Here is a 22,255-nt window from a genome sequence, read left to right as displayed (position 1 = left end):
TACCTTAATACTGTTTGATCACGTCCCATATGTGTTTATCGTTGATATTCTCTTAGTAGCTTGTTTCAAATGCAACAGGAAAAAAGTACATGATTACATCAGGTGACAAAAAATAAAAACGATACCAACGACAAAAGTTGCTTTGGAACGTCATGAAAGTTTCCACTACAGCTCGCTGAGTATCGCACCTCCATATATTTATTCGTTCTGGATATATCTGGGGTGGCATGTCTTCGCTGCCTCACCTTATATACAATGAAGAACCAAAGAAACTGGTGCACCTGCCTAATATCGTATAGGTCCCCGCGAGCACGCAGAACTGCGGCAACACGACGTGGCATGGACTCGACAAAGTCGGAAGTAGTGCTGCAGGGAATTAGCACCATGAATCCTGCTTGGCAGTCCATAAATCCTTAAGAGTATGAGGGGGTTTGATATCTGTTCTGAACAGCACGTTGCAAGCCACCCAAGATATGCTCAATAATGTTCATGTCTGGGGAGTTTGGCGGCCAGCGGTGTGTTTAAACTCAGAAGAGTGTTCCTGCAGCCACTCTAAGCAATTCTGAACGTGTGGCATGTCGCTTTGTCCTGCTGGAATTGCCCAAGTCCGTCGGAATACACAATGGAACATGAATGGATGCAGGTGATCAGACTGGATACTTATGTACGTGTCACATGGCAGAGTCACATCTAGACGTGTCAGGGGTCCCATATCACTCCAACTCACACACCCCACACCATTACAGAACCTCCATCAGCTTGAATGCTGACATGCTGACATGCAGAGTCCGTGGATTCATGAGGTTGTCTCCATAACCGTACATGTCCATCCGCCCGATACTATTTGAAACCAGACTCGTCCGACCAGGCAACATGTTTCCAGTCATCAACAATCGGTGTTGACGGGCCGAGGTGAGGGGTAAAGCTTTCTGTCGTGCAGTCAGAAAGGGTACACGAGTAGGCCTTCGATTCGGAAAGCCCACATCGGTGATGTTTCTTTGAATGTTTCGCACGCTGATAATTGTTCAAGGCCCAACACTGAAATCTGCAGCAGTTTGCAGAAGGGTGGTATTTCTGTCACACTGAACGATTCTCTTCAGTCGTCGTTGCTCCCGTTCTTGCAGTATCTTTTTTTTCGGCCACAGCGATGTCAGAGGTTTGATGTTTTACCGGATTCCTGTTATTCGCGGTACACTCGTGAAATGATCGCACGTGAAAATCCCCACTTCATCGCTACTTCGGAGATGCTGTGTCTCATCTCTCGTGCGCCGACTATAACACCACGTTCAAACTCACTTAAATCGTGATAGCCTGCCATTGTAGCAGCAGTAACCGATCTAATAACTGCGCCAGACACTTGTCTTATACAGGTGTTGCCGACCGCAGCGCCGTATTCTGCTTGTTTACATACAGGGTTATTTGGTAACCGTGATAGCATTACGGAGATGTTTAATAAACTCAAGTGGCAGACTCTGCAAGAGAGGCGCTCTGCATGGCGGTGTAGATTGCTCGCCAGGTTTCGAGAGGGTGCGTTTCTGGATGAGGTATCGAATATATTGCTTCCCCCTACTTATACCTCCCGAGGAGATCACGAATGTAAAATTAGAGAGATTAGAGGGCGTACGGAGGCTTTCAGACAGTCGTTCTTCCCGCGAACCTTACGCGAGTGGAACAGGAAAGGGAGGTAATGACAGTGGAACGTAAAGTGCCCTTCGCCACACACCGTTGGGTGGCTTGCGGAGTATAAATGTAGATGTAGATGTAGATCTCTGTATTTGAATACTCATGCCAACAAAAATGGCTCTGAGCACTGTGGGACTTAACAGCTATGGTCATCAGTCCCCTAGAACTTAGAACTACTTAAACCTAACTAACCTAAGGACATCACACAACACCCAGTTATCACGAGGCAGAGAAAACCCCTGACCCCGCCGGGAATCGAACCCGGGAACCCGGGCGCGGGAAGCGAGAACGCTACCGCACGACCACGAGCTGCGGACGCTCACGCCAATACCTGTTTCTTTGGCGCTTCATTGTATGTACTCACTGTTGCAGTAACATTGTATTTGCTGCTCTGGCCCGTGTGCAGTCACTTCATTTATGAATCTGCTATTTGTATAAACTGTAATTATTCCGTAAGTTGTTATTTAGCTTTGATATTGTTTTAATTCATTGTGATGGTTCTTGCATTGCGCCTTGATATACACGGCATTAGTCATTTTACATATTTATAGTCTGAGTCACTTGTTCCTTTTTTAACGCATTGCTGTTGTATGCTATTTCAAGATTTATTGTAGTATATAATCTCTGTCATGCTACTAAACAAAAGTTTTAAACTCTTGATCACGTACCGGCGAATCCGGCGCTACCACTTCCGTGCTGAAAACCTGTCAGCTGAGAGGCTTGTTACTGGAAATGCTGCCTATCTTTCGAAGAACAAAGTCTTTGTAAATCTAAGTAATGAGCGCTGTTCCGCTCTCGTGGAAACTGGAATAATGAACAGCACACTCCGGACGTGTTCTCTATGAAATCTGAATGAAGCGTGCATTAGACCAGGGAACGCAACAGGTTCTGGCCCACTTATCGACCGATTCTGACGCAGGCCGTTAGTTACGCTTGCGAAGAAAGATTACAATGTGCTGCTGCTCCAGTCTGTTGGATCCAGGGACCACTGTGCACATCTCCAGAGCGATACAGTGGAAGAGAAAGGTATCACACTGCCGGCTCGGGGGCCACATGACTGGATAGGTTTTCCTTCCGTTGCTTACAACAGCGTCGTTTATAGCGATATGCGAAGAATGTGCCAAGAGTGAAGAACAGAAGTGGCAGTGTTACAGTATTTGGATGTTTTTCCTGGTTATGGTGTACTCAGTTTATCGCAATTTAGAAAACAGTAAATACCGAAGCGTGTGAACATATTCGACACTACAGTGTGTAAGAGGTCCATGTTTGAGGAATTTGTTGTTAGCGCACTCGAGCAGATGTAATTTCGATGGATTGCTCACGCGCTGCCTGCGATATGTAAGCTATAAGAGAATCTGAGACCAAAGAGCAGTGTTGACTGCAGTAGGAACTGTGTAGCAGTAGTAGTAAGTAGTAGCTAGCAGTCTGGAGTGTGAAGTTGGCTGGGCCGGTCGTGTGGAGCGATGGCGCAGCCTGAGCGTTGTAGTATAAGGTAAAAGCAGCGTCGCGCATACGTAGTATTTTTACATCAAGTCCCACGTAAATGTTTTAAAAAAATCTGTTAATAATAATCTTTCTCATGAAAAGTAACTTTTGACATTCATCTCAATTTAAAGAATTCACTAATTTCTCCAATGCATGGTCATCCCGATTACTGTAAAGAAAAATCAGTTGTTTCTTTTTATACATGACAAATCTATCGGCCAGCATTGCACTGGGCTGTGCCAGAAAAGTTTAGTTTCATATAGGAGCAGATATATATGCGTTATCCGGCGACTAGACTGAGGTAAGAATTTTCAATTTATTCAGTATGATCTTTCAGGGCCATGACGCAGCACTGCTGACGTCCAAAATTTACCAGGTTAAATTGACAGTCAATTATTGAAAGGTTATAAGTGAGTCACATTTTTTTATTATTGAGAGATTAGTCACATTTTATTATTGATAGGTTACGCAATTTTCCTGTTGGTAGGTTATACTGAATGTGAACGACATAATTATATTTTTTACTGTTGAGAGGTTTAGGAATTTTTCTGTTTTGAGGTTACATTAAATTAGAATATTATTCATATTATTTTATTGTGGGGAGGTTACAAGTGTACTGCGTACGGCTGGGGAACAGTCTGGAGGCGTTGATCGTTCAAATCAGCATGATAATGCTCCCCGTCATGAAGCATCATTTTGGAGGCAATGGTTTTCAAAAGTAATACTTCTTAAATGAACGTGTGTGCACAAAGTTTATATCTGAATGCAGCACAATATCTTTGGGATGATTTACAACGGCCACTTTGCTCTACCTTTCTAGTTTCGGCTCTTTAGGGAGAATGGGCTGCCGTTCTTCCGCAGAGATACAGATACCTCACTGAAAGTTTCCCCAGCAGTGTTCAGGCCATCATAAAGGCGAAGGATAGACACACCCACAAATAGCTGTCTGGCTAAGCTACAGGGTGGTTCGGAGTCCAAGTTTGACTATAGTACCATTATAATTTTTTGATTCTTGTTATGGCTAAGAATGTAAAAATGAGCTCTTAATTTTCAGTATAAAACTTATTCATATACATCGCAAGTTCATAAAACGGGATGGCCGATTTCGATTATTCTAGCAATCATCTTCAGCTCTAAAAAAAAATGAAAGAAGTACTGACAAGTTGCCTGTTGGCTTCTGTCTCGGGTTCTTCGGCTGAAATTTGTTTGATATATTTTCTTACATTTCGCCAGTAAGAGTGGCTGACATCATGAAGGCATATGGTGGACGTATTGCTCCAAAACAGTTCCAAAGCTTCTTACAGTATGTACAGTATAAAATAAAAAGAAAGTGATCGAGAACATACCATAAAATATCGTTGCAGGATGTAAAATGTCATACATTGTACAATCAAATACTGTATTTAAATTACTGTTCGCTCTCTGGCACCGCTATTTATGATAAATAAAAACGTACATATGTTAAAAGGCACTGCTATATGCACAGAAATTGCCCCTTAATTAGCTGTCGGGGTCAAATCGAAAATCGGAGGAAAGTAAGCGCTTTCCGACTCCCGTAGCATCACGTTTAGTAATGCACTGTGGAGCTCAACATTTGAGTTTACAAAATATCATTTCTGCGAAACAGAACTGGCTCTTTATTCACACGAAGTAATGAATGCTATCGACTGAGGATCGTAAGTTGCTTCCGTATCACTCTACATTTCTAGAAGGCTATTGACACCGTTCCTCATAAGCGAATTCTGACTAAAGTGAGTGCCTATGGAGTAGGCCATCATCTCAGACGCGCGGCTGGATTCGTAATTTCCGATAAGGAAGATCACAGTTAGCAGTAACTGATGGGGAATCATTTTGTGAAAACGATCTGGGGTTCCCCATGGAATCGTTTTGGGCTGTCAACTGTTGTTCTTCTTTTTATTGTGCCTTTATTCCCCACCGGCACAGGCTCGACATGGTTATCAGTGGGTTAATTTCAAGGGGTGGCCGAATAGCGTTCCTGTAGCCTCTCCGTTAGCTCCAGGCCGGAATATATGCACCCCAACTGCCTGCAAGTAGTGACATTCAAGCGAAAGCACGTGAAATGTTTTAAATGTTTGCGAATCGTGTAACTGAGACGGGACTTGGATACCAGCCCGATATTCACCTTGTGGGATGTGGGAAACCGCCGAAAAACCACGTCCACGCTGGTTGACATACCGACCCTCGTCCTTAATCCGCTGGGTGGATTCGATGCACGGCCGACGCATCTCCCCCTCCCTGGAGCGCCACTTTAACAAGCAGGGCTGTCCAGACAGAGCGGGTACGCTGCTGTTGCTAGTCAATATAAAATATTTATGAAGTAGTCTCAATGGCCCTCGTATACCTTTTGCAGATGATGGTTTCGTTTGCCGCCTAGTAAAGTAGTCAGAAGATAGAAATGATTCACACAAGATAACAGCATGGTACAAAAAGTGACAGTTAACCCTGGACAATAAAGAGAGTGTTATATCCCACATGAGGCTAATAAAATTCCGCATATTTCAGTTACACAAAAAATCACATCAACTCTAAGGAATATCACATGTTTTCGCAGTTGCGAATAATGACAACCATCAGCTGTACAATGGAACGACGACAATGAAAATTTATGCCGGACCCGCGATTCGAACCAGGATTTCCCGCTTATCGCTCGTAGTTCCTTACCTTTTTTTAAATTTTTTTGGTGATCTCATTTCGTTCGTTAATGTTCGTTGCCTTTGTTCGGGGTGGACGTCTAATGGCACCTGTTCAAGTTCATCGTTGATCCGCTCTCTCAGTTCTCTTAAAACAGAGGGCAGCTAACTATCTGACCGAAGAGGCCGAGGTACCGTGCCGGCATTTTTTTAACTAACTAATGCCAAGAACAACACACACATCCATGTCCGAGGGAGGACTCGAACCCCCGGCGGGACTGGCCGCTTAATCTGTGACATGGCGCCTCTAACCGCGAGGCCACACCGCGCCGGCCACCCTTTGGCCATCCGTGCACCGCTCACAGCTAGACTCAAACCTCCATATACCGGGACTTAACATCATAGGCCATCAGTCCCCTAGAACATAGAACTAATTAAACCTAACTAACCTAAGGACATCACACACATCCATGCCCGAGGCAGGATTCGAACCTGCGACCGTAGCAGTCCCGCGGTTCCGGACTGCAGCGCCTAGAACCGCACGGCCACCACGGCCGGCGTAACATTCCAGAGCGATATGAAGTGGGACAAGCATGATATGGCCGTTGTGGGGAAGGCGGATGGTCGTCTTCGGTTCATTGGCAGGATTTTGAGAAGATGTGGTTCGTCTGTGGGGGGGACTGCTTGTAGGACACTGGTGCGACCAATTCTTGAGTGCTGCTCGAGCGTTTGGGATCCATATCGGGTCGGATTGAGGGAGAACATAGAAGCAATTCAGAGGCGGGCTGCTGGATTTGTTGCTGATGGGTTTGATCATCACGCGAGTGTTTCGGAGGTGCTTCAGGAGCTCGGGTGGGAGTCTCTGGAGGAAAGGAGGCATTCTTTTCGTGAATCGCTACTGGGGAGGTTTGGGGAGCCGGCGTTTGAGGCTGACTGCGGTACAATTTTACTGCCGCCAACTTACATTTCGCGGAAAGACCACAGGGATAGGATGGGGGCTCGTGCGGGGGCATATGGGCAGTCATTTTTCCCTCGTTGTGTTTGGGAGTGAAACAGGGAGAGAAGATGCTAGTTATGGTACGAGGTACCCTCCGCCACGCGCTGTGTGGTGGGTTGCGGAGTATGTATGTAGATGTAGATGTAGATGTAACGGGGTTGGAGGGATCAGGTAGTGGTACCGTAAGTACCCTCCGCCACACACCATTAGGTGGCTTGCGGAATATGATGTAGATGTTGATGTAGATATGTCGAAAGGATAACACAAGCGCTGAAATTTCGTATTTCTCTGACGATATTGAGCAAGCGACTATCAAGTACAACGTCTGACCTGTGAGGGAATATGGATGTACGAGTCCAGGTCGTAGACGCATGGTTGACGACATATGAGGGTTTGGATCGGCCCGAGAGTCGTGAAAGGACAGCCAAATGATAGCCGGCACGGTAACTCAGCGTGTTCGGTCAGAGAGTTAGCTGCCCTCTGTAACAAAAAAACTGAGTTAATGGATCAACAACAAACTGAAACGGGTGTAAAACTTCCTGGCAGATTAAAACTGTGTGCCCGACCGAGACTCGGGACCTTTGCCTTTCGCGGGCAAGTGCTCTACCATCTGAGCTACCGAAGCACGACTCACGCCCGGTACTCACAGCTTTACTTCTGCCAGTACCTCGTCTCCTCCCTTCCAAACTTTACAGAAGCTCTCCTGCGAACTTTGCAGAACTCTCGGTCGGGCACACAGTTGTAATCTGCCAGGGAGTTTCATATCAACGCACACTCCGCTGCAGAGTGAAAATCTCATTCTGTGAAACGGGTGTCTTGCGACGTCCGCACTGAGCAGATGAAACGAACGAAAACGAACAGAATGAGATTACAAAAAAAAAAAAAAAAAAAAAAAAAAAAAAAAAAAAAAAAAAAGCAACAACAAAAAAAAATGGTAAGGCGACCGCTAGCGATACGCTGGCAATCCGGGTTCGAGTCCTGCTCCGACATAAATTTTCATTGTCGTCATTCCATTCTACAGCTGATGGTTGTCATTATTCGCAATTGCGAATACATTTAATGTATTTCTTATAGGCTGTAGTCGTGGAAGTGCCTTTTCTATTGGACATGCATTTGTGTCTAAAGGGACTTTCATCGTAATCTGAATAACACAGGCACTGCAATATATTAAAATTTAAGGTTCTCGAATCAATTAAAGACCTTGGGATTACGAAAAACTTAAACTGGAACCATCACGCAAAAAATGTTGTAAGGACGCTAAACAAAAGATGCGTTTTATTCTTAGAACACTTAAAAAGATACAATAAATCTACTAATTAGATTGACGAAGACATCGAAAAGTTCAACGAAGGGCGCTCGATTAGTGCCATAATGAAACAGTAGAGACAATGTAACAGATATGATGAGCGGTTTGTTGGTGGCAATGATTAAAACAAAAGCGTTTGCGTTGCAGCGAGATAATTTCACGAAATTTCAAACATCTTTCTTCTCCTACATCGCAAGAGAATAATCAGAACTCTCAGGGATAGATTTAGGTATCGTTTTTCCCACTTGCTGTTCGAGAGTGGGGCGATCGAGAAATGGCCTGAAATTGTTTGTATGACCCCACTGATAACCATCTAAACGAGAACTGCACAGTCATGTAGGATGTAGAATGTAGCTAGTCAAAACGACTGTCTACAATTTTTGGTACACATTTTGATCTCTCTGGTCACAACACAGTGAGACTTTTGTGTAGACCGTAACACGTGTCGGCTCTCTGAACCTTGTTAGTAGTGCTTCGCGAGAAGAATGTCATTTTTGCCGTAGAGTATTCCATTTGGTGCAGTTTTATAGAGTCTTCGAGCGATCTTGGCTTGATTACCTGTGCACGGTGTACGCGTTTCCACGATCCTCTTATTTAAAATTGTTGGGCGAAGCGCACCATGATGGAATTCGGGTGGCCAATGGAGACCTGAGAACTATTCCCATACTGAGCCTTTGCGCTGAGGCCAACGAGCCGGCGCTTCACGTAACGAGACGACTCCGCGAGGTGTGACAGACGAATTAAAGCACTGTGCTCGCCACACGCATCAGTATACCATACCGTTGCTCGGCCACCAATAAATAGATTCGAGGTCCTATGAGATCTGAGCGAAAAACTGCTTTTCATATGATGTATGGTGTGTGTCCTTCCGGACTAGTATGGAAGAAAAGACAAGGAATTATTGATGTCAGCTACATCGGGACTTTATGCAGAATCAGCGGCGATGAGTCAAAATGTGTACCAGACCCGGATGGGAACCTGGGAGCTCCTGCTTAGGACACATTTGCGTTGTGTCGCCCGGACACATTGTTCATTGCAGTTACACTCACTACCTCCGTACGCCTATAGGCCGACCCACATTCTCAATTAGCGCCACCTACCTGCAGTCCCCATCCATGCGCGCCGAGCTCGCTGCTTTGAAACTGCCGCAGTAGGCCGGACGTAATTCTGCATCTGCAATGAAGGTGGTCGACATGTCCGAAAGACCGGACGTAACTCATTCATATAGTTGATTCGCCTCGATGGGTAACGAATCCACTTAGAGATTTTATGTAGGAGCACAAGACTATACACTACTGGCCATTAAAATTGCTACACCAAGAAGAAATGCAGATGATAAACGGGTATTCACTGGACAAATATATTATACTAGAACTGACATGTGATTACATTTTCACGCATTTTGGATGCTTAGATCCTGAGAAATCAGTACCCAGAACAACCACCTTCGGCCGTAATAACGGTCTTGATACGCCTGCATTGAGTCATACAGAGCTTGGATGGCGTGTAAAAGTACTGCTGGCCATGCAGCTTCAACACGATACCACAGTTCATCAAGTGTAGTGACTGGCGCATTGTGACGAGCCAGTTGCTCGGTCACCATTCACCAGACGTTTTTAATTGGTGAGAGATCTGGAGAATGTGCTGGTCAGAACAGTAGTCGAACATTTTCTGTATCCAGAAAGGCCCGTACAGGACCTGCAACATGCGGTCGTGCATTATCCTGCTGAAATGTACGGTTTCGCAGGGATCGAATGAAGGGTAGAGCCACGGGTCGTAACACATTTGAAATGTAACGTTCACTGTTCCAAGTGCCGTCAATGCGAATAAGAGGTGACCGAGACGTGTAACCAATGGCACCCCATACCATCACGCTGGGTGATACGCCAGTATGGCGACGACGAATACACGCTTCCAATGTGCGTTCACCGCGATGTCGCCAGACACGGGTGTGACCATTATGATGCTGTAAACAGAATCTGTATTCATCCGAAACAATGATGTTTTGCCATTCGTGCTCCCAGGTTTGTCGTTGAGTACACCGTCGCAGGCTCTCCTGCTTGTGTTGCAGCGTCAAGGGTAACCGCAGCCATGGTCTCCAAGCTGATAGTCCATGCTGCTGCAAACGTCGTCAAACTGTTCGTGCAGGTGGTTGTTGTCTTGCAGTCGTCCCCATTTGTTGACTCAGGGATCGAGACGTGGCTGCACGTTCCGTTACAGCCATGCGGATAAGATGCCTGTCATCTCCACTGCTAGTGATACGAGGCCTTTGGGATCCAGTACGGCGTTCCGTATTACCCTCCTGAACCCACCGATTCCATATTCTGCTAATAGTCACTGGATCTCGACCAACGCGAGCAGCAATGTCGCGATACGATAAACCGCAATCGCGATAGGCCACAATCCGAACTTTGTAAAAGTCGGAAACGTGATGGTACGTATTTCTCCTCCTTACACTAGGCATCACAACAACGTTTCACCAGGCAACGCCGGTCAACTGCTATTTGTGTATGAGAAATCGGTTGGAAACTTTCCTCATGTCAGCGCGTTGTAGGCGTCGCAATCGGCGCCTCCCTTGTGTGAATGCTCTGAAAAGCTGATCATTTGCATATCACAGCATCTTCTTCCTGTCGGTTAAATTTAGCGTCTGTAGCACGTCATTTTCGTGGTGTAGCAATTTTAATGGCCAGTAGTGTAATATTCTAGGCTAGATATTTCACCATCGTGTTGCAGAGGAAATTGCTGTATGCGTCGCACATCTTGATAGGTACACAAATTTCTACTATTTCTTTTTGTCTCTCTGCAGTTCTTAGCTGTTTTGTCAACCGAGCATGCAACAAATTCCATTTCTCCAAATTTTTGTATTAAACCACTCATGTTGGTAGATTGTCTACGTAAGCTGCTAATAACTGCTTATCTGCTTTCCAACATAGAAATTCTCCTAAAATTCTTGACGGATTTATTATCTTTAGTTATCATCGTGGCTTTCATGACATCGTGCAAATCCATTTCTCTAATCTGACACCGCCGACAAGGTCAAGACTGTTTGTAGGTACGAGGTTTAAAATATTTCCAACACGTGTAGATTGTCGCTATGTTTTTCAGACAGAAGTATTTAAGTGTTACATATACTCAGGTAGTTGCCACAGACAGTTTTACCTTCTGTGACAAAACAACCTTTCACTGTGATCAGCAAATGGATCATCAAATTAAATGCTTGTAAACCATCATTAAAGAACTTGTCTTCCATGAGGAACACTTTTTGTAAGAAATGAAAATTGCTTAGACGTTTCTTGAGATGTAATTAACACCCTACTGTTTCCGATATCCGTCATCGTCAAATACAAATTTGTAGCGTGACTATTCTGACATTAGATTTAGACAAAATATTGTGACACATAGTTACTGCAAAATCTGGGAAAACGTTTTGCATCCGTCTTCTTTTCGTCTACTGTTGGCTGCTGGGTGCACTGAAGTAATGCGACATTGTCACTCATACAGTCAGTCGCACTCCTTTTTGGGACCATTACACTGAGGGAAAAAGCTGTAGCGGAAGTCAGAGATTGGAATACATCCAGCATATAATTGAGAACGTAGCTACATAGGTTGCCGTAGCCACTCTCAGATGAAAAGGTTGTCACAGGAGCGGAATTCGTGGCTGGACGCATGAAAATAGTCATAAGACTGAAAAAATCGATTTTCAGTCATTAAATGTCAATTTACTTCAATGGACAAGCTGTTTTGAAGTAATAAGAACCTAAGATGTCATAGTTTAAAAAGGCGTTGTGTTTGCGTACATCAAATGGTTCAAATCGCTCTGAGTACTATGGGACTTAACTTCTGAGGTCATCAGTCCCCTAGAACTTAGAACTACTTAACCCTAACTAACCTAAGGACATTACACACATCCATGCCCGAGGCAGGATTCGAACCTTCGAACGTAGCGGTAGCGCGGTTCCAGACTGCAGCGCCTAGAACCGCTCGGCCACCCCAGCGGGCAGCGTACATCATCTTTAAAGAAAATTAACAATCAAGACTTCGGAGAAAGTGAGAGTAAAGAAGTAGGAGGAGAGGTTTAGAAAACGAATAGAAGACACAAGATGTAGTACATTAGCTCAGTATACAGCGTAACGAAGAGACCAGTATATGTGTTGTTCCACTGTTTAGTTTACGTGGATCATTTGACAGTCGCTATGTTTCTCTAACAAAAGTATTACACCTACATGCGCATCTGTACCGTTAAATATATTGATCTGATTCTTAAAACCTTTCCCAGGAAAAAATATATTTTTGTTATATAAGCTCTTTTCCAACTAACTCGTCAGTTTTAACCGTTTATCTCATAATTTCCAAGATCTGAGGTTATTACGCGACTGGACCGTGGTTGTTGCCATGGCTCTTAACAAAATTCGAATTGTATTTCAGGGTCTAATTCCGGGGTGCTAATACGAAATGCAAATGTTGTCACAGCCACTTAAAGGCAACGTGTCGTGTTTACTGCCTGGTTACGTTTCATGCACCTCCAGTCTCAATATAAACAATACGAGAAAGAAGTCGTATAAAAGCTTTCAGCGCGCAGTGCCGCCCTACGAACGACAGACGTTGAGTAGGGCGATAATGAAAAGCAAACAGGTTTATCTTCCGGCGCCGTGCCCTGCGTGGATTAGTTGCGCGGAGGTAGAATGCCCCGCGATCCACAAACACGCTAACGGCGCAAAGCTGTTAGAACCAACTCCGGCGAGCCCCTCTCAGATCAATATAATCCACGTAATGCTATTTCCGGCAGTACGATAAACCATTGAACAACGACAACATTGTGAAAGTCAGGTATACCTCCTGCTACTTCAATGTACCTAGAATTATGTTCCATTGACAGATACCTGTTTAACGAAAACACTGTCGATAGCGGTAAATTTCCAGCTCATTTGCGCATAACAACATCTGAAAGCTACTCTTATTTCAGGAACTAGAAGCGTTGCCTCTTTCCATCACGAGACAGACACACAAGAATATTAAACGCAAGAAGCATGAGACCACTTAGCAAACTGAGGTTAGTGGCCGAGCGGTTCTAGGCGCTGCAGTCTGGAACCGCGCGACCGCTACGGTCGCAGGTTCGAATCCTGCCTCGGGCATGGATGTGTGTGATGTCCTTAGGTTACTTAGGTTTAAGTAGTTCTAAGTTCTAGGGGACTGATGAAATCAGATGTTAAGTCCCATAGTGCTCAGAGCCATTTTTGAAACTGAGGTTAAAAACAGCCTCTCCTTCAGGGCTGTAAACAACTGAAAAACAACGTGTTTTAAATTTGAGGTTGCTCCTTCCAACGAAGGGAAAGCAACAAGTGGTAAAGCCAGCAGCGTAAAGGCTTCAGAAGTGGGTCAAGAACGGAAGGAGACGAAGGCCATGGTTTGCTCAGTAGGGATACGTCTTTGTAGGTCTTTAGATCTAAACGTAGGCGTCCACAAGGCGGGAAAGAGATGAAACTTCCCCCGCCCTTGGAATCTGAAGTACAAAGTTTTTCTTCATATACTGACTCAATAATGTTCAATTTTCAGGGATATAATAAGCTTTCTTGTGTCACCTATCAAATGTAGTTCTTATTCCACCCAGTTCCTCGAAACTGACCAACTCGTTTATATAAAAAGTTACAATTATAGAGCCTTACCCTCACCTGTAAAAGTTTCAGCAGACGCAAATGATACTCAGTAGTTTCTTTCATGTGTTTCGTGGTAGATTAATTAAAGAGAAAACAAAGGAAAAAACGTAAAACAAATACGGGAACACACCTTTCAAGAGGTAAAATCTGTAGAACTAGCTTGGCTTTTTAGTCTGATTTTATTAACCGTTGTTTACTCGGACGTTTGTGTTACTTGCTTGTTTGGTTGCTGAAATTAGAGTGTTTTATTAGAATCTTTTACAGCTCCTGTGTGAAACTGTTTTATATCCACAGTTGAGGCGATCTGCAGTGTATGATAACCGAAGAAAATTTTGTAAGAGAAGATGACTAAAAACACATTTTACTTTATGACGAGTTTTGACAGAACTATGCTTTCATCATCGGTTCTTATACTTTAAAATTCAAATATAAAAATTTAAACTTCAAACATAAACACAACTACATTGCCGATTACAAGTGCTTCTGTTCACCACCAGCTGGAAACCAACAGTAGTGGTGTAAACACAACGACAGTCATGTATGTACGCCAGATGGCACTGTGGGGGTCGGCTGGATTATCGCCTTGTATAAAGCACGCTATATATGGGGTTGTGTACGCACATAGTGATCGTTATGTATACACCACTACTCTCGGTTGCCAGTTGGTGGTGAGCATAAACAGCTGTAATCGGAGCAATATAGCTGTGTTTATGTTTGTACATAATACTTTTATATCTGACTTGCCGATCTGTTGTGATGGAAAGTGCATAAGCGACGTGAAGTGACGTGCATCACTAATGGACAATATGTTGTAAAAAAGTTTAAAGGATATTATCCAATGATGACAGCGTAGATTTGACGAAATAAGTCATCCAACGTAATGCTTTTTTAACGATCTTGGTTTATGACGTTTTCTTTAGTTGTCATGGAATTCTTTTCTTATATTAATTCGGGGGTAATTTTTACTCTTTGACCACGTTTTCTGGTCCAAATGAACGGTTTGTAGCAACAAGTGTCTGGTGCAGATGTTAGATCGGTTACCGCCGCTTCAATGGCAGGTGGTCAATATTTAGGTGAGTTTGAACGTGGTGTTGTAGTGCATTTCGCAAAGTGACACTAAATAATTTTGTATCTCCTTGGAGATGCTGAAAATAACGTTTTTAAAGTGATCTGCTTCTTACAGTTCACGAACCATTCCTCGTAACGCGAGTTCACGCACACCTTTACGCCCATCAAGTCTTCAGCCTGTGAGGTGACGAAACAAACAATGATTTGAAACGTAGAGAGCGTGTGTGGTACTTACCGCATCGCCGATGATGCTGCCAGGAAACGCCGCAGCCACCAAGGTCCAGAAAGCTATCAATTCCATAAGATGGGGCTTCATGACTTACGGTCCTACGTTGTCCATTTCGTGGTCGCCCGAAATTCCGCACGTGTTACACAAAACGAATTTTCCGTACACTTACGACGATTCACAGCACCAAAATTCACTCTCACTTTTCCCCACAAATACGGCCCAAAAACAATATATGTATGTTTTTATTTTTTTTTTCCACACGAAAGCAAGCCACAAAAGAATGCTTCAAACTGTCTTTGCACTTCACTGCAAACTAGAGTATTTGGTTGGTCCTAATTGCCTTGCGCTATACGAGGAGTGGAGGTGCGACTGTTGAGATGGGAAGGGATGGGAGAGGACACAGAACTACGAGTCGGAGAGCAGGCTCGTGGGAATGCGCAGCCGCCGCCCCTTTCAGACGCCAGCACGCCTGCAGAAACGTTGGCCGTCGACAGCAGACCACTTGAGCAAACAAGCGTCGCTGGCGACCAGTGACGTGCCGGCGCTCAAAAACACCGCCGCTTGCCCCTGTCTCCCGCGCACAGTGTTGTCGAACGCAGAAGCCCTGCGCGACGTAAGCGCACCTCTGTTGCCCAGTTTTGCGAGTGTCGCACCACAGAGCGAATATACCGAATTTCGCTTCTCTGTTCACTTGCCGGAACGCTGCCGTCTGCTTCCGGAACTACGAAGCGAGAGGAGCGATGAAGTTCGGAGACGTGGCCGCTATCGACGAAACCGGTGCTCGGCCCACGACCAGCTCCGGTATCCTAAGTGGTGGTAACAAGGAGGAAGGTTGCTCCGTCCACTAGCAGAGGCAGAGGAAATCGCGAAAGAATTCAGCCTCTTGAATTTCACACAGGTCACCAAACCCTCCCTCACAACTTTCACAGGGGAAATCTACACTCCGATCCGGTACTACATACTGCTGGAAGTCCGACGCCCCGACGACGGCACAACGAGTTCGTGTGTGTGTGTTCCGCACTGTCTCAGACTCAAGACTGAAGCTACTGGCGACGTCAGAGGAACGTATCACCTGATAGGCTATCGCACAGATATGATCCGTAGACTGCAACTGTGCCACTTTATCGCATCTCAGATTCGCGTAATTACACAGTTAACCACGCGCTACTTAGTAATCCACACTTCTGATACGCGCCTCCCCACCGCAAAGTGTCTGCGCGTGCGGTTGTGACTAGCGAAATAGTTTCGTTTACGTTATCTGGTCGATATCACGGCGCGTCAGTGACCATGTCGGCGCGTACATACGGACGCAGCGAGCGTTGAGTTGGGCAGGCTGGGCAGATCATGAGTGGTGTCGTGAAACCTGCAGGAGGTACGCCGCGGCGTTGGCGCTTTCGGACGACGACGGCTCCGTGGCAGCGCTCGTGTTGGGCGCCGGTGGGCGACTGGCGTTCCTAGCCGACGCTTCGGGGCGTCTCTCCCGTCTCTAGCGCGCATGCGCCGCCGGAAGCAACAGGTGACGCCGCGTCCGCCCACGCGCCACAGGAAACACTTGGTCCTGCTCGTGGGACCTGCTAGACTACCTTCAAAGCCCTCATTTCCACCTACAGTTGCACAGCGGGTTCGGTTAAACTCGAGAGTAACTCGCTGTTGGCGGCCGTAGTGGCCGAGCGGTTCTAGGCGCTACAGTCTGGTACCGCGCCAGCGCTACGGTCGCAGATTCGAATCCTGCCTCGGGCATGGATGTGTGTCATGTCCTTAGGTTAGTTATGTTTAAGTAGTTCTAAGTTCTAGGCGACTGATGCCCTCAGAAGTTACGTCCCATAGTCTCACAAGGGAAGCTCCCCATCCCACCCTCCTCAGATTTAGTTATAAGTTGCCGCAGTGGATAGGCCTTGAAAAACTGAACACAGATCAATCGAGAAAACCGGAAGAAGTTTTGTGGAACTATGAAAAAAATAAGGAAAATATACAAACTGAGTAGTCCATGTGTCAGATAGGGAACATCAAGGATAATAAGAGCTGAGAAGCGCCGTGGTCCCGTGGTTAGCGTGAGCAGGTGAGAAACGAGAGGTCCGTGGTTCAAGTCTTCCCTCGAGTAAAAAGTTTACTTTCTTTATTTTCGCAAAGTTATGATCTGTCCGTTCGTTCATTGACGGCTCTGTTCACTGTAATAAGTTTAGTGTCTGTGTTTTGCGACCGCACCGCAAAACCGTGCGATTAGTAGACGAAAGGACGTGCCTCTCCAATGGGAACCGAAAACATTTTATCGCAAGGTCATAGGTCAACCGATTCCTCCACAGGAAAACACGTCTGATATATTCTATACGACACTGGTGACGGCATGTGCGTCACATTATAGGAATGTTGTCGGCTCACCCAACTTGTACACTTGGCGAATGGGTAAAAAGATTCTTCTACCTTGCCCGATTTAGGTTTTTTTGTGGTTGTGATAATCACTACCAAAAAAGTGATGAAAACATAAGAGTTTGTCACATAAACTGCAACAAATGAATGCAACAGTTTCATAGTCGCACAGTTTTCCCTGTACTCTGTCAAAACATATATTTTTTAACGTTTTCAAATTTTTCCGTGCGTAGACCGTCAAATTATCTGAAAATGAAGATAGCAAACTTTTCACTTGAGGGAATACTTGAGCCAAGGACCTCTCGTTTCGCAGCTGCTCACGCTAACCACGGGGCCACGGCGCTCCTGAGCTCACAATCTCCTTGATGTTGCCTATTTTGCGCGTGGATTACTTAGTTTGTATATTTTGCTTATTTTTTTCATAGTTTCACCCAACTTCTTCCTGTTGTCTCGATGGATTTGTATTCAGTTTTTCAAGGCCTATCCACTGTGCCAACTTATAACTAAATCTGAGGGGCGTGCGATGGGGAGGTTCCCTTGTCAGAGCCATTTGAATCATTTTAACTCGCTGTTCCCAGTAGTCCACCGCCTCCAGCATTCTGCACAGCCATCGTAGGAGGAGACTAGAGCTCCCATGGGGACGATCACTTGGTGAGAGACAACGGAGGAACGTTCATATTGTGTGCTCGGTGACACTTGTTAGCGAAAGTGAGAAAGGAGTGCGTGGAATGAACAGTGTAATGCAGGAGCATTGTGGATTGAGTGCAAACCAAAGAAAATCACACGTAAAATTATTAGCAAAAATGAGACTAGCGACAAAAACAACAAAATTTGGTACCTCAAAGTAGATGAAGCGGAGGAATTCTGGAAGCAAAATTGCGCACTAAGTACGTAGTGAGCAGGACATACGACAGCAGGTCGGATACGAGTGCAGACAACGCTTAAATAAGGCAATTGTGTGGCGCAGTTGTCAGATCGGTTACTGCCGCTATAGCGGCAGCTTATCAATATTTAAGTGGTTTGAACATGGTGTTGTTGTCGGCGCACGAGAGATGGGACACAGCATCTGCGAGGCAGCGGTAGAGTGGGGATTTTCCCGTACGACTATTTCACGAGTGTACCGTGAATATCAGGAATCCGGCAACAAATCAAATCTCCGACATCGCTGCAGCCGGAAATGATCTTGCAAGAACGGGACCAATGATGACTAAAGAGAATCGTTCAATGTTACAGAAGTGCAACCCTTCCGCAAATTGCTGCAGATTTCAGTGCTGGGCCATCAACAAGTGTCAGTGTGCAAACCATTCAACGAAATAACACCGATATGGGCTTTCGGAGCCGAAGGCCCACTTGTGGACCCTTGATCACTATTCGCCACGAAGCTTTACGCCTCGCCTGGGCCCGCCAAAGTCGACATTAGATTGTCGAGGACTGGAAACAAGTTGCCTCGTCGGACGAGTCTCGTTTGAAATTGTAACGAGCGGATGGACGTGTACGGGTTTGATCCCTTCATGTCCATTGTGCATTATCACTGTCTAGGGCAATTTCAGCAGGACAATGCGACACTCCACACGTCCAGAATGGCTACAGAGGGGCTCCAGGGACACTCTTTTCAGTTTCAACACTTCCGCTGCCCACGGAACTCCAGACACGAACATTATTGAACATATCTGTTATGCCCTACAACGTGCTGTTCAGAAGAGATCTCCACCCTGTCGCACTCTCATGGACAGTCCTGCAGGATTCATGGTGTCAGTTCCCTCCTGCACTACTTCAGACATTAGTCGAGTCCTCGCGACGTCGTGTTGCGGCACTTCTGCGTGCTCGAGGGGGCCCTATACGATATTAGGCAAGTGTATCAGTAGTTCTCATTACATTGTATTTATTTATACTTTCATAAAAAGCTTGAAAACGAAAGGCAAAGGAAAATTTGGAATGAAAAAAATTCCCAGAAATGATTCTACTTAGAGCGACCACGATGTCTCTGCAAATGGCTTCCAAGAAGGAATAGTGGTTGCAGCTTGGGGAACTTCGTATTCCGTTAGTTTCGTTTTGCTCCTACAGCAGTCCTCGGCATCTGCACACGAACAATCGGTTCCCGGTGCAGTTAACATCGGCCCATTGGGAGAGAGAGGGAAATCACATCCTGAGAAGAGTGCATCAAAATACATTCCGTTGTAATTCATCAGCTACACTCACTAACAATTGGTGAAATGATGCATTACAAGAAGTTTACTGACAAATTGTGCGATGAGAGATTCTCTTATGAATGAAAACCAAGGTAGTTTTCCTACAGAAATTTTAATGCTACCATGTAACAGGAGAAAATGTGGCGTTCATGATGTGTGCAAGATTCCGAGACAATTTCTACTTCCCCTGTTCCTGCAATGAATATTAACCCAGCAAGTGTAAACCATCAACTGTAAAGTAATAAAACTATCTAGTTTTATATGTGAAATTTTCGTATGCGTCCTAAAAACCCTTTCTGGAAGCTTATTTCCAATCCTAAATTTTCGTTTGCTTTTCCTTTTCATGTCTTTTATGAAAATATCAAGAAATACAATACGAGTGCTATTTATAAAGTAAGATCTGAAGTTGAAAATCCGATGAATATTTGCACATATTTTTGGGCTGTGTCTCTAGTATGTCTGTCTATCACGTCACATCACTCTTTTCAATTTGAGCACACAGTGAGCGCGTAAAGATGCCCAGAACAATATTTGTCTGGCCAAGTGTGCATGTCCAGTGAAAGGTTTCGCCTGATTTCATGCAACCCCACATGACATAACGGTTATGCAGCTCCTTCCACATAGCAGTTCTCAGCCGCACACTACAGGGGCAAAATGAAGACACCCCTGTAGCATTTCCGATCGGAAATGTTTGATCACCCGACACACAGCATGTACTTAGCTCCCTCTGATGTTCATCTCTGGTCACATGTACCACTGGCTATGAAGACAACGTTTCGACACAGACAACGTACTAAAGACCAGTGTACAGTAGTGGTAGAAAGTATAGGCAACTACCTTCTATGACAAAGGTATTGGAAACTTCGTACAACGCTATGACAGATGCTTAAATCGGAGTTGTCACTACGTAGAGAAGTATTTGGAAGATGTAGCAAACTGTTTCAAATAAAACATTTCTGATTTTCACTGTGGTTTCCCTTTCACGTCTGATGGGGATTGTTTTTGTATAGCCCTCGTACACTAGACATTATTTCCGTTTATTTAGAGTATAAGTAAATTAAAAACAAAAAGATTTCACATTGCGACACGAACCAATGACCCTCGATTTACCGTTCAGTGCTCTTTCCAGTACATGAACCACTGCCTGGGAAATACGTTACCATAAATGGCATGTGTCCTGCGACCTTTGACAACCGTACCACTTTTTTGAATGAAAACCAAAGTAGTTTTTCTACAGAAATTTTGATGTTACCATGTAATGGGAGAAAATGTGGCGTTTATGATGTGTGCAAGATGCCGAGACTATTTCTACTTCCCCTGTTCCTGCAATGAATATTAACCCAGCAAGTGTAAACCATCAACTGTAAAGTAGTAATACTATCTAGTTTTGTATGTGAAATTTTCGTATGCGTCCTAAAAACCCTTTCTGGAAGTTTATTTCCAATCCTAAATTTTCGATTGCTTTTCCTTTTCATGTCTTTTATGAAAATATCAAGAAATACAATACAAGAGCTACTTATAAAGTAAGATCTGATGCTGAAAATCCGATGAATATTTGCATATATTTTTGGGCTGTGTCTCTAGTATGTCTGTCTATCACGTCACATCACTCTTTTCAATTTGAGCACACAGTGAGCGCGTAAAGATGCCCAGAACAATAGTTGTCTGGCCAAGTGTGCGTGTCCAGTGAAAGGTTTCGCCTGATTTCATGCAACCCCACATGACATAACGGTTATGCAGCTCCTTCCACGTAGCAGTTCTCAGCCGCACACTACAGGGGCAAAATGAAGACACCCCTGTAGCATTTCCGATCGGAAATGTTTGATCACCCGACACACAGCATGTACTTAGCTCCCTCTGATGTTCATCTCTGGTCACATGTACCGCTGGCTATGAAGACAACGTTTCGACACAGACAACGTACTAAAGACCAGTGTACAGTAGTGGCAGGAAGTACAGGCAACTACCTTCTATGACAAAGGTATTGGAAACTTCGTACAACGCTATGACAGATGCTTAAATCGGAGTTGTCACTACGTAGAGACGTATTTGGAAGATGTAGCAAACTCTTTCAAATAAAACATTTCTGATTTTCACTGTGGTTTCCATTTCACGTCTGATGGGGATTGTTTTTGTATAGCCCTCGTACACTAGACATTATTTCCGTTTATTTAGAGTATAAGTAAATTAAAAACAAAAAGATTTCACATAGCGACACGAACCAATGACCCTCGGTTTACCGTTCTGTGCTCTTTCCAGTACACGAACCACTGCCTGGGAAATACGTTACCATAAATGGCATGTGTCCTGCGACCTTTCACAACCGTACCATTTTTTTTTCTAAATACTAAGCCGTTTGGAGCTCCCGTTTCTGTCTCTTTCATTTATGGCCAAGCCCTATATACACCATAAACTTGGACGAATTCAGTGAAGGCAAGTAGGTGCGGTCCCCCCGTTAAAGTATATTACGATGATAACGGCAGTTTAAAGACAATCTGCAGGCCGTCTCCTATTGCTGGTTCAACAAAGCTTTCAACAGTTTCTTACACGAAGTCCAGAAAAATCTGTTATTCGTGTCAGTTGAACTTCCGATATTTCCCATGAATCATTGCGCTCTTTACGGCGA

The 22,255-nt window shown here is 44.7% G+C and overlaps 1 protein-coding gene across 1 annotated transcript in view; it reads right to left on the bottom strand.

Annotated features, from left to right (window-relative positions):
- The window catches only part of LOC126473435 (uncharacterized), an 860,366-nt gene extending 844,785 nt beyond the window's left edge, over positions 1-15,581 (bottom strand). The window contains exon 1 of the mRNA XM_050100479.1: positions 15,080-15,581. Within this exon, the coding sequence (XP_049956436.1) occupies positions 15,080-15,160 (81 nt within the window). The 5' untranslated portion in view covers positions 15,161-15,581. The remainder of the gene's footprint in view (positions 1-15,079) is intronic.
- Positions 15,582-22,255: the final 6,674 nt, after the last annotated feature.

Source organism: Schistocerca serialis, chromosome 4 (genome assembly GCF_023864345.2).
Source record: "Schistocerca serialis cubense isolate TAMUIC-IGC-003099 chromosome 4, iqSchSeri2.2, whole genome shotgun sequence".
NCBI classification, from domain to species: domain Eukaryota; kingdom Metazoa; phylum Arthropoda; class Insecta; order Orthoptera; family Acrididae; genus Schistocerca; species Schistocerca serialis.
Note: the sequence above shows the minus strand (reverse complement) of the source record. Positions and strands in the feature narration are given on the sequence as shown.